Raw genomic sequence first — 15,709 nt, 5'->3', positions numbered from 1 at the left:
CGACATCACAAATGTTCATCAGCAAGCTCTTCTCTGAGGTTGTTGCCTTTGGATGTGTCCTAACATGAGGAGTTCGGATTGTCCCTGCAGAGGGTCAAACCTGGTGTCCCCAAGAGAAAAGTGAGCATCCCAGCCCAGACATCATATTCTACATAGAATAAATTATCCAAGGGAAATCTCCAAGCCTCACCATCTACAAGTTTATGTCTGTGCACCTGTTCACGAGGTCCATGGAAGGTCAGATGATTCCTAAGCTCGCTGCAGCTGAGCTTGCAAAAACAACAAACAAACCAAACAAACAAACAACAAAACTGGCCTGTACCCTTGGGGACATTCTGGAGCTGACTTTCTTTAGGTGTGACTAAACAAAATTATCCAATATATTCTGCATCCTTTTTGAGATGAATTGGATTAAAACCATTGAGGTGGGAGGAATGATTCAGAGAAACGAGGAAGAAAAAGTAGCCCCTGACGTCCAGGGGTTGTCTGGACGCTCCCAGGTGGGCCTCTGTGTTCTCTTGCTGAGAGTAAACGATTTCACACAATGCCGGCACCGGACCAGACCTCTCTGTGGCTGAGATGGATCGAGATAAAACACACCCGCCCCATCATGTCTGAACACAGGCAAGAGCATGAACATTGCCCAAATAAACCACAGCATGACGAAATATCCACTATTCTGCCTACTGTGAGAGGCTGCCGCATCTTTGCTAAGCTTTGGCCTGGGCCCACCCGTGCCCACGTATAGAAAAGCTTCATTAGAATGCCGGATCCAGGAATTGCCCCCTTTCTGGATAACATCCAATCTAGTGCCAAGCTCTGCTTCCCTGATCCTTTGCCCAAATCACCTCACACAGACCCAGCCACATAATGTATCTTTTCCAGCACCTTCTTATGGAGACACCCCACTGGCACCCCATGGCGTGCATTCTCCCTTATATCAACAATACACCCAACATGTTCCACTACCAGTGTGGCTGATTAGGTCTGGCTGCAGGGCATCGACAGAAAGGAGGTGGGAGGGAAGAGGTTTGGGGGTCCAGCTCGGATGCTCGAGTGACTCCCTGGCACACGGCAGGAACTCAGCAAGTGTTTGTTGAATGAATGAAAGACCTAAGCAATGGCTTTTACTATACAGGTAACAAAGGAAGCCAAAATATAGATACAAAATGGCATATAGACTTCAAAATTCTGTTTGGGAAAAATAGTAAAATATGTCTGGGTCCCAAATGGAAAGAAAAAAAAAAAATGTGCGTCTCCATTAAGGGACCTATACCTAGAGAGGAAGGAGGACAGTCCCAAGTTTCTGCTTGTGAGGCCTCAATATTTTACAGATGTGGGTTCCTACCCCATGGAAAGATAAACACAAGGGCAGAACACAGACAATTTCAAGTAACGGCAAAGGGAAAGGGCTAGAAGTGGAGGGGTCAGAGAGAGGAAGGGCTGGTACTATCGCACATTTCACAGGTTATTAAGATATGATTATTTAACCAAGGGACATGGGTGTGGACATTAAAAACAACAACAACAACAACAACAAAAAACAAACAAAGCTCAGGGTGCCTGGGTGGCAGTCAGTTAAGTGTCTGACTCGGTTTCAGCTCAGGTCATGATCTCAGGGTCCTGAGATCAAGGCCCATGTCAGGCTTTCGGCTCAGTGTGGAGTCTGCTTGAGACTCTCTCTCTGCCCCTTTCCCATTTCGTGCTCTCTCCCTTTAAAATAAAGAAATCTTTATTTTAAGAAAATGCAAAACTCGGGGCACCTGAGTGGCTCAGTGGGTTAAAACCTCTGCCTTCAGCTCAGGTCATGATCCCAGGGTCCTGGGATCAAGCCCCGTATCAGGCTCTCTGCTCAGCAGAGAGCCTGCTTCCTCCTTTCTCTCTGCCTGCCTCTCTGCCCACTTGTGATCTCTTGTCTATCAAATAAATAAATAAAATCTTTAAAAATAATGCAAAACTCTATGCACAAGTATCCACGAGCATTTAGGATATCAGCAAAATAGCTTCCACTAATTAGGAGTCCATCCTCACTCATTCTGTAGACACTCTACAGGGAAAATATTCTATCAACAAATGCCCACAGCTCTGGATAGTGCACACAATGATCTCCGTCTTATAGATAAGGAACCTGGGCCTTGGAACACTTGGGGAACATAACTAAGAAGTAGTAGAACTGGGATTTGAAACCAAATTGTCCAGTTTCAAATACCAGACTCTGAACACCTGTTATGCCAGGATTTTTTAAAAAAATATATACCCTTATTGAGGCTCGATTCACATACCAAATGCACACTGTAAAACACGAGTTTCATGATATGTGAATTATATCTCAATAAAAGTATAAATTTTAAAAAAATCCCAGGATACTTAACAACTTCTCATTGGCCTGCATAATAGTTCTGAAGAGTCTGGGTTTTGAAATTAGATAAATTAGAAATTCAGCAAAGAAACAGAATCTATATTTAAAAAGGAACTAAATAAAGTCCAAGAACTGAAGAGTACACTAACTAAAATGAAAACTTTAGTTCATGGGCTTCATATACACTGGAGAGAGCTGGAGAAAGAGTTAGTAATGATAAAATAGATTTAAAAATGGGCAGTCTGGGGTGCCTAGAAGGTACAGTCAGTTAAGCACCCAGCTCTTGGTTTCAGCTCAAGTCATGATCACAGGGTTATGAGATCAAGCCCTGCATCAGGCTCAGCACAGAGTCTGCTTAAGGTTCTCTCTCGCTCCCTCTCCCTCTGTCTCTCCTCCACCCCCAAATAAATCTTTTTTTTTTTTTTAAATAAGCAATGTTATGACAGAAGGAAAAGACTGAAGAAAAATTATTTAAGTATCAGAAAACTTAGTCCTGGGCCAATACCAAGCGGACTAACACATGCGTCCTAGAATGGCATCCAAGAGAGAATAAAACAACAAAAAATTATGTGAAGAAATAATGGCTGAAACCTTCTCAGGTTTAAAGCAAATCCTTAAACCACATCAACATAAACACAAAGGAAACAACATATAGGTACGTGACAAACTTTGAAATCCCAAGAGAATGAAAATCTTAAAAGCAGCCAGAGAAAAAGGACCCATCAAGTGTAGGAAGGGTCACCCTGAATTGACACAAATTCAAATTCTTAGAGAACTGAAGAATAGTTCTCCAACTGGTCCTCTAGTCAGGGGCTTCTATCAATCAGGGACATATCAATCAGGGACAATCAAGGCATATTGGCTTAGGACCCGTTTCCAGGAGATCTAGTGAGTTTTCAAATCTATCCCATGGTTATTTCCCCAGTTCTGGAATGTGGCACTCGGTAACAGCAGAATGCCCACATGGTTCTCCAACTGTTGAGTTAGGACTATTATGCTAGGGAAGGCTGAGTGGAAGCTAGGCGAGCACAGTAAACCAAAAATAAAACCACATTCCTAGAAGGACTGCAGAGATTAGCACACTGGGGACATGGGTGGTGGTGGGAGGTGGAGATGGAGCATAGCAGGAGAGATAGTCCCTGAGGAGGGTCCCATCAAGGAGCCATGGGCTCAGCTCAACATGGGGGCTGGAGGGATCCTTCCGGGTTTCTATTAGGCAGCCTTTCTAAACAAAGGCCATGAGAAGCAGAATCCAGGCAAATCCCTGAGCCCCAGGGCAGATGCATTTCCTCCAGTCTCCTGGGACTGCAACAGGTCCACCACTCACTCTGCTGGCAGCTTCTCTTGTCTCCCTGTGAGCCTCCCATTTAAGTCAGATGCAACTGAGGTATTTGAGTGTGTCAGAATCAGACAATACTTGTGTTTATAATAAATTAAAGCTGTCATTGTTCTAATACTTTTCCTCTGCTCAAAATCCTTCAGTAGTGTCTCATCATCATTGAAATTAAGCTCAAAGTCTGACCATGGGTCTAGCCCCTGCCTAGCTCTCTTGGTCTCAGTGTGTACCTTGCATTCCAAGCACATGGACTCCTTGGGGATCCTCAAATGTAACCAGTTTCTACTGGAACCTTTGCACTTGCTATTCCATTTGCCTGGAATGCTCTCTCCAAGCATAGGCACACCTTATTCCTCCGTTCATTTTGTTCTCTGCTGCGCATTATGTTGTATACCTACATGCCTGCCATTTTCTCCATGGCAATGTAAGCTCCATGACAGTAATCTAGTTCTGTCACTCAGTATGCAGCATATAGGACAGTCCTGTATGCTAGTGGGAGCTCAGTGGGTACTGCTGACTGGACAAGTGGACAGATATGACAAAGGACAGCCAGAGGACCAAAGGAGGCAGCTAGGAAGTGACCCCATGACTAGAGACCAGATAGGAATGCAAGCATCTCAGTGGGTAACCGCATGGGGGGGGTGACAGCTAACTGAAGACTCAGAACACTGATGCCAACACCCACAGCCTCCCATGGGGGAGGATCTTAAATCAACCGAGAAACCCTGAAATAGCTGAGATCACCCCTACAAGGCAAAAATAACTTTTCTGCTGCTGGGTAGAAAGGAGTCTCCAAACAGGAGGAGGAGGAAGAAGAAGCAAATAAGTAAAAGAGAAAAGTACACTTTCTTTTCCTCTGAGGAGTGCCAACCATTCCAAGAAACATTTTTAAAAGTGCTATTTGTAGTAGCCATTCTCTTTCCACCACGCACTGCCCTCCTGACTTTGGGACACCAGGTGTTCCTCAGGCCTACACATTGTCATTGACCCTCAAACGCCATTCCTTCCCCAGACCTGTCCTACCCCAACCTAAAGCATCACGCTTTATGAATCCTTATAATAGTTCCTCAACCCAAAGAAGGCTCCTATTCCTTCAGAGATGTTCATTTCAGGCTGAATTAATTCCCGTGAATTGTTGATGATACTCTCTCTTACCTATTTCACTGGGATGTCTCCAGCTGCAAATGAGAAAACCCTGATCCACATTGTTTAGATGAAAGGCAACCAAGTAATTGGTTTTCTTATTCAACTATGAATTTGGAGGTTGAAGATTCTAGAAACAGTACGTTAGTGGTAAAACTCCACTTTTCCAGTTTTCTTGACTCTACCTTCCTCTGTGTATTGGTTTTATCCTCAAGATAATACCAAAATGGCTGCTACGGATCAAGACGCCCCTCCAGATAGGGTCAAGAATGAAAAGAAATGAGCATCTCTTACAGAGTTCCCTATTAAGAAAAAGGAAATCTTTTTCAGAAGATCTCTTCTTACCTTTCATTGGCCAAAACTGGGTCTCATGCGCATCCTGAAATCAATTACCTACAAAGGGAATAGGCTGCTCCTGGGTTCTTCAGACTAGAATTCACATCCACTGACTTAGACAGATTAGGATTCACCTGCTGCAGTAGGTGTAGTGAGCGTGAGCTCCCCTCAAATACAAGACTTCCTGAAGATCTCTGTTATCACTGAGTGCTTTAGTGTTCTAGGCCTGCTGTAGCAAAGCACCACTAACTGGGTGGCTTAAAAATGGCATATATTTATTCTATCAGGGTTTGGAAAGCCCAAAATCTGAAATCAAGGTGTTCGAGGGTTGTTCTCCCTCTGAAGACTCTAGGGCAGTGTCCTTCCTGACCCCTTCCAGTTTCCTTTCGCATGTGGCAGCAGCACTCCTATCTCTGCTTGTCCTCACGTTACCACATTCGGTCTGCGTCTGTGTCCACATTTCCTCTTTATGTAGGGATATCAGTCATACTAGATTAAAGGCCACTTCATTCCAATAAAATCTCATCCAAACTAATTTCATCTGCAAAGACTCTATTTCCCAATAAGGTTACATCCTAAGACACTGGGGGTCAGGATTTCAGTATATGAATTTGGGGGCATACAATACAACAATTAACACTGAGAGACAATACAGGGAGATTGAAACCGGAGTTGGCAACAAATTATAGCCTCTTGGTCCGTCTTCCCAATTTACAAATTCCTTATTGACCCCAAAGAATCTTCCACTTGTAGAATTTCAGACTCATTTTAGCAGTGAAATCCAAGTGTTAGGTGGAAATAAAATGCTCTACCTGGAAGGAGTCATCACCCATAGAGGGTCTTCTACCAGCTGACATTGCCCACAGCCCCCAAGTTTCCATTCTTACTCTCCCATGCTTCTTCCCATCCTCTAGATGGGAATGCTAGACATCTCCATGGAAACTGCAGATATGTTTGGCACTTGGACTTCAGAGGGGAAAGGACAAGGGATATGAGTGTGAGCGTATGTGTGGAATAAGTTGGAGTGGGGGCCAGTGGATGCTGAAGTCATGAAAATGTGTCAACTGGGGGTGTTTGAATCAGGGACACCTGATATTCTATCTCAGCACTAATTTGTCTTATTGGTGGGGAGTACTAGACTGGAATTCAGGAATGAGGGTGATAACTGTGACAATAGCACTAACATCAACCACAAAAGTGGCCGCCATTGCTCTGCCTCAACCAGACGTGAGGAATTTTGCCGAGTGCTTCACTGATGGCTCATGCCAGTCTTACAAGGACCCTACAAAAGACGTATGCTTGCTGTCTTTGGTCTAGGGAGGCTCCGTGAGAGGGTGAGTCTCTTGTCCCGGGTAAGGGAGCTGGGGAGGGGTGGAGCCCAGGCAGTGTGTGTCTGGAGCCTAACTGACAACCAGAGTTAACTCACTCTGATTCATTTGCATCACGGAGGGCGTCAGGCCACGGTAAGTGTGGTCATGAAGCAAAGGCAGTGCAATACCCAAACCTACTTTTCAATGGGACCCTGTCTTTTTCGTGACTCGTGGTTGCTGACTCCTCCTTAGGCCCCTATAAACTCTCATCATGAGCCTGGTTGCTCGCAGTCCAGTGCTCTGAGAGGGACTGCTAGGAAGACACACCAAGGTCATCCAGGGTGAGACTTTCCAGAACAGTAGTTCTTGATGCTTTGTATCATGGATCCTTCTGAGGGTATCAGGAAGGTCACAGTGTTTCCTCTTAGAAAAAAGCATATATTTTTGCACATGATATCTAGGGATCCCAGAACCCTCTTGGGATTAGCCACAGCCTACAAGAGCCCATAAGTCAAAGCTTGATTTAGAAGCTCCTGAATTAAAATATTGGGGAAAACAGCATGGATTAAGACCCACTCCATTATCTTGGCAATTTAAGACATTTTTTTAAAAAAATGTAGTTTAGTAATGCTCCATATTCAATCTCTCCTTCCCCTTCCTCTGTGAGGACAAAACAGACAAAACAAGCCTTCATCTTGTTCTTAAAGGAAAGGGTGTCCTGTCAGAGTGACTGTGAGGAGATCAGAGAGCATTCTGTGGCACTGATTAAGGCCATCATAGCTTCATGGAGGGACAACTCGGGACCATGCTCCTTCCTTTTAGGCATCTCACAGAGCAATCACCAGGACTAGAGGAGATTTTTATATAGAAATCTAGTTATAAGGCAAAGATCTGAGTGTCTTGGGGACAGAGTGTAAAGACAGGAAGTCATGGAGATTGAGTGGAATATCCAGGGGTAGAAAAGGATTCTCAGAGGCAGGGGTAGATTAATGAATGCCATCTCCAATATCTCCCTGGCAATGGCAGAAATGAGTGGCCTGAGGTCCCACCCCATTACCAAGGTTTGTCCAGGAATGGCCAAGCTTCTGAAGACTGACCAGAGCTGACGTGAGCTGGTGGGTGTATACGCAGAGCAAGGCCCATGTACCTAAATTCTGGCAGCCAAGAGAGGTGGGCCCCGCACCCAGGGACCTGTCCAGGATGAGCCTGGTGGAGGGAGGCCTGGGGGCCAAGGCCCCCTGGAGCCTGAGGGTCAGCTCTGGGAGGGGTGTTCACTGGATTCTGAGAGTAACCAGCTCTCCAGGGAAGCTCCTGCTCCTGTTCGATAAGGGATGCTCTTTTTCCGCTGCATGCGGAGACAGAAGAGGAGCAGACTGTGCACTGAGGCTTCAGATCCATACAGAAGTCAGCACTCCTGGGAGCGTGCCTGCCTGCAGGCAGAAAGCTGTGGAGGAGGGTGCAATTTTGGTAGCTGGGAGAAACATGAGGGACCCAGTGTTTGGGGCAGCTCTTTTCTTACAACAAAGACAAGATGCCCCAGACCTCACATGGTCTGGGTGTGGAGGGAAGAGGCTTTGCCGTCCCCAGTGGGCCTGGGGTGAGGTCTGTGGCATTGTCACCAGAGGCCAAATAGAGAGAGGATCCTGGTCCCTCTGTCTTTTCTGGCAAAGTCCTTAATAACGTCTGATGCTTTGAGTCCCTATTCGGGGATGAGTTTTGGTAAAAGCCAAAGTATAATTGAGATGGTAGTGAAGAATCAGAAACAGTAAGACCAACAAAGTTGAAAGGATTTGCTCTGCTTATCTTTCTATCGCACTGATTGCTGTCCCCAACTGTGCATCCCCCACGTGATTGCCTCATCTCTGCCCACAGACTGCTTTGCCTCATTTCTGCCCACAGACTCCTCCTCACCTCTGATTTCAAAAATGTGTGTGTGTGTTGAGGTGGGGCAAGGTTCACTGTGCAAACTATTGCAGGAAGCTCAGCCTGTACGGATCCCCACATGCCCTCTGAGCCCTCGACAGGATGCCCAGGAGAGAGAGTGAGTTCTGGTCTGTAAAATGTGTGTAAAACCCAGCACCAGCCATCCTGGGAATCCAGATTTCTCATATGAGAACCTCCCTTCACGTCCTGACATCGCTTAACCAGGCATAAAGTCCTCGCCTTTTAAATTCAGAAATACTTGCCGCTTACGTTTTTATATAACTTCTAGAAATGAGAGAGTACTTCACATTTTTTATTTAAATAGTGTAATTTCCTTTCTTTCAAAACATTTTTTTTTTCAGTTTGAAATCTCCAAACTTTTTGAAGTCAACTGTGCACAAACTTCAAATCAAACTTTTTGAAATCAACTTTTTGATGATTCGTCAACAACTGCAGTTAGGGAAAAGACAGTGGCCGTCAGAGTTTCCAGAGACACTATTCCTGGGGGTCAACGTCACACAGACAGTAAAAATACTTGCCCCTGGCTCTTGGAGGTCATCTTTCCTCTTCCTTCTTCCTACCCTCCAACTTTTAATGTTCTTCTTCAGAGTGACTTTCTGGAAATGTGCCAGTGCACAGCACCATCAGGCTCTATGTTTTCTCTCTCTCTCTGAACAACAGGATCACCTGTATTTGTGCATGCTGGCATACGCAGGCAGAGTACTTTCTGTGTTTTGCTGTATCTTCACAGATGTTATTCCATTTAATTTTCATAATAACCCCCTGAGGAAGGGGTGGTTCTTCCTATTTTACAGGCGCAGAGAAGTAAAGCAAATTGTCCAAGATCACTCATGAGAAATGGAGAATCAGAAGAACCAGACTGCTTTGGGGGTGCAAACCCAGAGGTTTCTGGGTCCCTATTGTTTAGACCATGTTCTTTCCTTTTTTTTTTTTAAGCTTTTGTTTATTTATTTATTTGACACAGAGAGAGAGAGATATCACAAGTACACAGAGAGGCAGGCAGAGAGAGAGAAGGAAGCAGGCTCCCTGCCAAGCAGAGAGCCTGATACAGGACTCGATCCCAGGACCCTGAGATCGTGACCTGAGCCGAAGGCAGTGGTCCAACCCACTGAGCCACCCAAGCACCCTGATTACACCATGTTTCACCCCTCCATGCCCACCACACACAGGCTTTGAGGACTTTAGTCCTCAAATTTTGGCCCAGAACATAGGATTCCCTGTTTTTCCCCTATAAGGTTTTCATTTAGGGTCTCTTGCTTGAAGGGGGTCAAAATAGTGATTACCACCTCAAAGTAGACTTGTTGCCAGTTTTATGTGATAAATTCCAACAATACTGAGAAATTCTTTAGAGTCTGAAAGATTGTAGTCAACCGTTTGGGGAAAAGGGGAGAAAATTTCATCCCTTCTTTAGTGATCCCAGACCATGGTTTTCTCAGGGGGTGGCCAGTTGTGTCTCTGTTAGGATGTTATTACTGTCCTGCTACAGTTTGAAAGGGTAGTTAGTTCATTTGGGATTATTTTTCTGTGTCTGCATGGAATGTTGTGTGTGTGTGTGTGTGTGTGTATGCGCGCGTGTGCGCGCGCACGACTTAGGTACATGCCATTTTTAGGGCCATATTCAGAGATTAAAAGAAGGGATGCCTCAGTGGCTCAGTCGGTTGAGCATCTGATTCTTGGTTTTGGCTCAGGTCATTATCTCAGGGTCCCAGCCCTTGCGGTGGGCCCCACACTGGGCATGGAGCCTGTTTGATTCTCTCTCTCCCCCTGCCCCATGCTGGCTCACTCTCTCTCTTTCTCAAAAAAAGAGAGAGATTAAAACAAAGGATGATGGGATGATGTTCTTCCTCTTCTTGCTTCTACCTGGAAGGCATCTGGGTCCGGTGGATGCACACTGTAGATGCACATATGCTTGTGGGTGCGTGTCTACATTTTAGCACACCCATTCTCTCATCCATAGAAGTAATAGTAAAACAGTAAAGAATGCACCTGATGAAGGCCTGGTAGTTTCAGATAAGAAGGGCCTAGAAACTGCCTTTCTGCAGTGTCAGGTATAATCCTGTTCCCACCCAGAGAGACGTAAAATCAGCTGGCTGTGCTCTGTGCTCCAACGTCCTTTCTGTTTTCTTAGTAAACCAGCTGTACACCAAGCAGCAGGCCTCCCAATGCTACATGTGTTGCCTCCACATGTTTGTTTTAATTCACTTAATAGTCTTCTCAAACACACACACACAAATCCAACTCACCCCTTTGTTTGTTGTTGTTTTCACAGTGTCATTTGAGAAACAGACCTACTTAATGGATATCTCCTGTCTCTGTGCTTTGATACCTCTTTCTTAAGGTTTTTTTTTTTTTTTTTTTTTTTTTTTTACTTTTCAGAATTTAAATATTATGATTATAAAAAGTTAAAAATACCAGGCATTGAAGCTGAATTAATTTATAAAATCACCAAGGGCTATTAAAAATTGGTAAAATTAACTGTCACATAAATGCGCCTCTCTGCTAATAGATGGTATGGTTTGAGAGAATCTGAAACTGGCCAACTCTAAGAACCATTTCCCTTTGATGTGTGCTCTCTTTAAACATTTCACTGTCTAACCCCCTCCATGGACGAGGTACAACATTCAGACAGAGATCCCATACGGAAATGGGCAGCCTTGGGAGTTTCGTTTTTATGTACATATGAATGTATGCATTTTTAAGTAGGCTCCATGCCCAGTGTGGAGCCCAACACAGCACTTGAACTTACAACCCTTAGACCAAGATGTGAACTGAGACCAAGAGTCGGATGCCGCACCAGCTGTGCCACCCAGTGCCCTGCCTTGGGAATTTTAATTTTTTTCCTATCTCCTCTCAGTTCCCTCTCCTTCATGCACCTGTGTCTACACTCAGGGCCTGTACCTGTTGAAATCCTCTGCATCCTCTAGGACTGAACTTAAATGCTATGTGTTTTCATTCTCTTGTTGCTGATCTTATATAAATATATATAATAATATATATAATAATACAATATACAAATATAAATCACACCCTTGTCTGTGTGCCTCCATGTTCTGCACTTTTTTTCTAGTGCATTCTACTAGACAGGAATTGTACACACCCATTCCTGATCATCCTACCAGCAAGAATGTTCACTAAGGGCAGAGAGACATCTTTGTGCCCCTCCCCTGCCAAGTTCCACTACCAGCACCACAGGTGTGGACAGAAGAAATATGGGGAAAATCAGATTCTGCATTTTTAAAATTCTACTCACTTGTAAAGATATTTTTCCCCATGAAGTTCTCCTTAATCCCCTCAAATGACAGTTCTATCCTTCTCTGAAATGCCCATCTGTAACACATATTATATTATTCTCCATCTTGCATTAATATTAGTAAGCTCTACATTCTTCCTTGTTATCTCCTCTTCCAAAACCTAAGCTCTTTCATTCATGAGGGTAAAGCCCATGGATGATGTATTTACGTCCTCCATATCTTGTATTCTTGTATCTATTAGAGCACAAATACATACTTATGGAAGGGGAAGATTTTTATGATTTTAAAATATATCAAAGTTACAAAATATAACCAAATTTATAAAACAAATATATTTGACTAAATATAACCAGATTACAAAATATATTTCTTTTATTGAGGAAAGATGGATCAGTGTTGGTTCACATTGGTCCTCAGCTCTTGGTTTTCCTTAGTAGCTCATCCATTATGATTGTTTAATTACCATTCCAGCTTTGGACTTAGATGTTCTAACCATTTGTCTTCAGATTCTTGCAGATCAATTCCTCCATAGTATAAATTTAGAAGACAAATTTATATACTGGACATCTATAAAACATATTTTAAAGCAACCCTATTTCAGAACTGTAATTTTTTGATGATATAAAAGTATAGCAAATAAATGAATTCTGGAACATTAAAGAGAAATTTTTTTAAAAATTATATCAAATAAATAGCTTGATATTTTTATTGTTATGTTGGAAATAATAGACTAACTAGAATAAATTCTTACTGAAATAGGACAGAGACCAGTCTTTGTGCAACCAACTTAAATATATTACACACATACACAGACACACACACACACACACACACTACTCAGTTTCACTTTTAAATTCAATCCCCCTTATAAGTGATATGGTAGAGGTCCTTTCCAGTCTATCCATAATACAATTAAAATTAAAAAAAGGAAAGGCTGATCAAAGCCTTGTCAGGATGAAATCACAATTTATCCAACAGAAAATTATATACATGGACAAAGATGTAAGTCATTCGCTATAAATTAGATGCACAACCATTGGTTAAAAAGCAGCACACAGTGAAAGTTGGCCCATTTAATGTCCTTTCTTTGATGGTTCAGTTACCAAAGTACAAAAATAATTTCATTATATGTTGCTTTCCCTATAAAATGGGTCAGCAACATGGACCCTAGGCAGGGTGTTACATGTGACCATCTCATAGTTGTGTGTCTTTGGTAATGAGGTTTCCGGTTGCTCGATTTCATAAGGATCTTTAAAAGGAAACGCATGGCCAAGGCAGTTTGCCAATGATAGAATGCTTGGAAACAGACCCTGATAAGAACACATATGACACCATGCATTAGGCTCTTCTGCAATAAAATCAACAGAATAGGAATGTGGGTATTAAAGTCGGAGGCCCATTCACTTGTTGGGCTGCCCAGAGCCTGTACCCAAGGCCATGGCAACCAAAGGGGGAGGAACATGTGGCCCCAGACATGGGGTCACATGGTCAGGCTATTATGTCTGGCTGGATTTCTGCCCTCATCTTCAGTAGTGTTCCCAAGAGAGCAAAACCTCAAACCTCAGCTGGAGTGAACCAATGTTTTGTTTTGTTTCTAAACAAGTGGTATAGGAGACAATGGAAAATTGAGGCACAGAAAGACCTATTTAGGTAAAACAAAGCATTCTTCTTCCTTACTTTTGACCGTGAGGTACATGGACTTGCTGACGTCCGCGCCCACATCGTTGCTGACCTTGCACAGGTAGTAGCCGCTGTCTTCCTCCACGACGTGCTTGATCAGCAAGGACCCGTTGCTCAGGACCTGAATTCGGCCATTGAGGGCAATGGGTTGGAACTGGGGAACCCCAGCACCTGGAGGAGAAGGAAAGGAGGGAGAATGATGCAATGTGATGCACAGTGAGTTCAAGTTCACCCAGATGAGTAATGAGAAGGGAGGGGAATTTATATCCAGAGGGCAGTCATGGGATCCACCATTTTCCCCCCCCAATGTGGACATCCCTGTTTGGAGAGAAACACACTTACTTCAAATGACACTAATTCAAACTCTGGGATAAAGAGGAAGAGAACTTACAGGTCATTTCTACACACACACACACACACACACACACACACCCCAAATTTGATGAGTGTTAAGTAGCTGATAAATTATTCAAAGACATCCCATGCAACAAGCACAGTGGTTGTCTCTCCTGAGACTAAATAGAAGCCTTGTGTGCCCAGGGAATTCATACATGGGTAAACAAGGGATTAACCTGCTACATTGCTTCCCCCTGTGTGAGTGTTTGGGACTAGGAGGGTATGATTTAAGCTTTGAAGGGCTGACAGAGCTTCTCTATTTTGTAGCCTGAGTCTGTGGATTTGGGGAGAGGGTGCAAGGGTAGGGACCAATTGCATGTGTCTGGAGAAAGCCCACAGCATGAGCCATGCACATGCTCTAGAGAGGGCCTGCTGGTCTCTGTGGCCCCAGATCCTGTGTGGGAGCCGAGCACATGTGCCATCACCATACTACTCATGCAGGAAACGTCAGCCTTTATATCCGGGGATGGAGAAGGAAGATACTTCCTCCTCTTGTCTCTACGCCAAACTGATCACTTACCTATTGGCATCCCTCAGCCCACAGCGACAGGGACTGTGGCTGTGCCTTCCCTTCCTTCATTTCTACACCAAGTGTCTCAGCCCCACCAAAGGGATGAAGGAAATCTGTACTGTATCAATGGGACACTTCAGACTGAATAAGAAGGACAAGCAGAATCCCTACAACAGGTGGTTTCTGTCAAGCAGAAGCGCTACAGAGGACATATGAAAATGTGAACTTAAAAAAATAGAGTTCCCCGACGGCTAAGGATGGAGGAAGACACAAATGAATGCCACTTTCATTCTAACAACGAGAAAGAGAGGCTGTTAATCTACAAATCACTCTTCTCTGAGTAATTCAGAAGGTCACAGGTGAGTAGGTAAACTCAGTTGCAGAGAGTTAAAAGTCTGGCAAGGATGTGTGGGTCTATAAAGAGCTGCATCTTTGGCACAGAGTGGGCGGCCAAGGACCTCGGCATGAAAGCAGATGGGAAATAAAGAACTGGAAGTAAGTGTGACCCACCACGGTCTCGACTTGAGTAAAATACGGAGACATGCACAAAAAAGCAAGAAAAAAGGACCAGAGAGATATGTATCAACAGAATTTGACATGGAGCTCCTCAGACAGGGCTTTTATGGTAATTATGATTAATATCCATAAACAGGTGGGGTGTTCAGAAAGAATCCTAAAACTATTAAACTATGAAAGAGACAAAAATGATGAAAACAAAAAACACAGTATTAGAGATGAAGAAATCCTTAAACAAGCTAATCACTGGGTTATACACAGTAGAGGAAAAAATTAGTGAATGTGAAGCTAGGTCAATGGAAAACACCCAAAGATAAAGAAAAAGTGCAAAAGAGTGAAAAATACAAAATGGATTGTCCTGGAGTTCTGAAACTATACCAAATCTTCTAACATTGAAAATTAGAGTCCCAAAAAGAGAAGAAAAAAAAAGAAAAGGCAGAAGAAATAAGACTTGAAGTACAGAAGACTTGAATACCATTATTAATCAAGTTGATTTAACCAACATCTACAGAACTCTGTATCCCACAATAGCAGAAGACATACTGTTTTGAGGGCATCTATTTTGACACTTACCAAAATAGATGATATTGTTAGTCATAATGCAAATGTCAATAGATGTTCTGGGGTAAAAATAATACATGTTATGTTCTCTTTCCACAGCCAAACTAAAATTGAAACCAGTAACACAAATACATCTGGAAAAACACCCAAATATTTGAAAATTAAACAACACATTTCTCAATAACTCATAAGTCAAAGAAGAAATTACCCGAGTAATGAGAAAAATACATATATTTGGAGTTGAACAAAGATATAAAACACCACAAAAAAATTTGTGAGGTGCAGCTAAAAGCAATAGATAAAAGTTTGCAGAATTAAATTATGGTATTAGAAAAGGAGGGGGGAACAGATCTATCTAATCGTCCA

The 15,709-nt window shown here is 43.2% G+C and overlaps 1 protein-coding gene across 1 annotated transcript in view; it reads right to left on the bottom strand.

Annotated features, from left to right (window-relative positions):
- Positions 1-15,709, bottom strand: part of DSCAM (DS cell adhesion molecule) — a 765,964-nt gene that overhangs the window by 218,527 nt on the left and 531,728 nt on the right. Inside the window, exon 13 of the mRNA XM_045084552.1 lies at positions 13,357-13,530. Coding sequence (XP_044940487.1) covers positions 13,357-13,530 — 174 coding nt within the window. The remainder of the gene's footprint in view (positions 1-13,356; positions 13,531-15,709) is intronic.

The sequence above is a fragment of the Mustela putorius genome, unplaced genomic scaffold, assembly GCF_011764305.1.
Source record: "Mustela putorius furo isolate JIRA1106 unplaced genomic scaffold, ASM1176430v1.1 tig00000765_pilon_pilon_pilon, whole genome shotgun sequence".
Lineage (NCBI taxonomy): Eukaryota > Metazoa > Chordata > Mammalia > Carnivora > Mustelidae > Mustela > Mustela putorius.
This window is presented reverse-complemented; position numbering and strand designations above follow the sequence as displayed.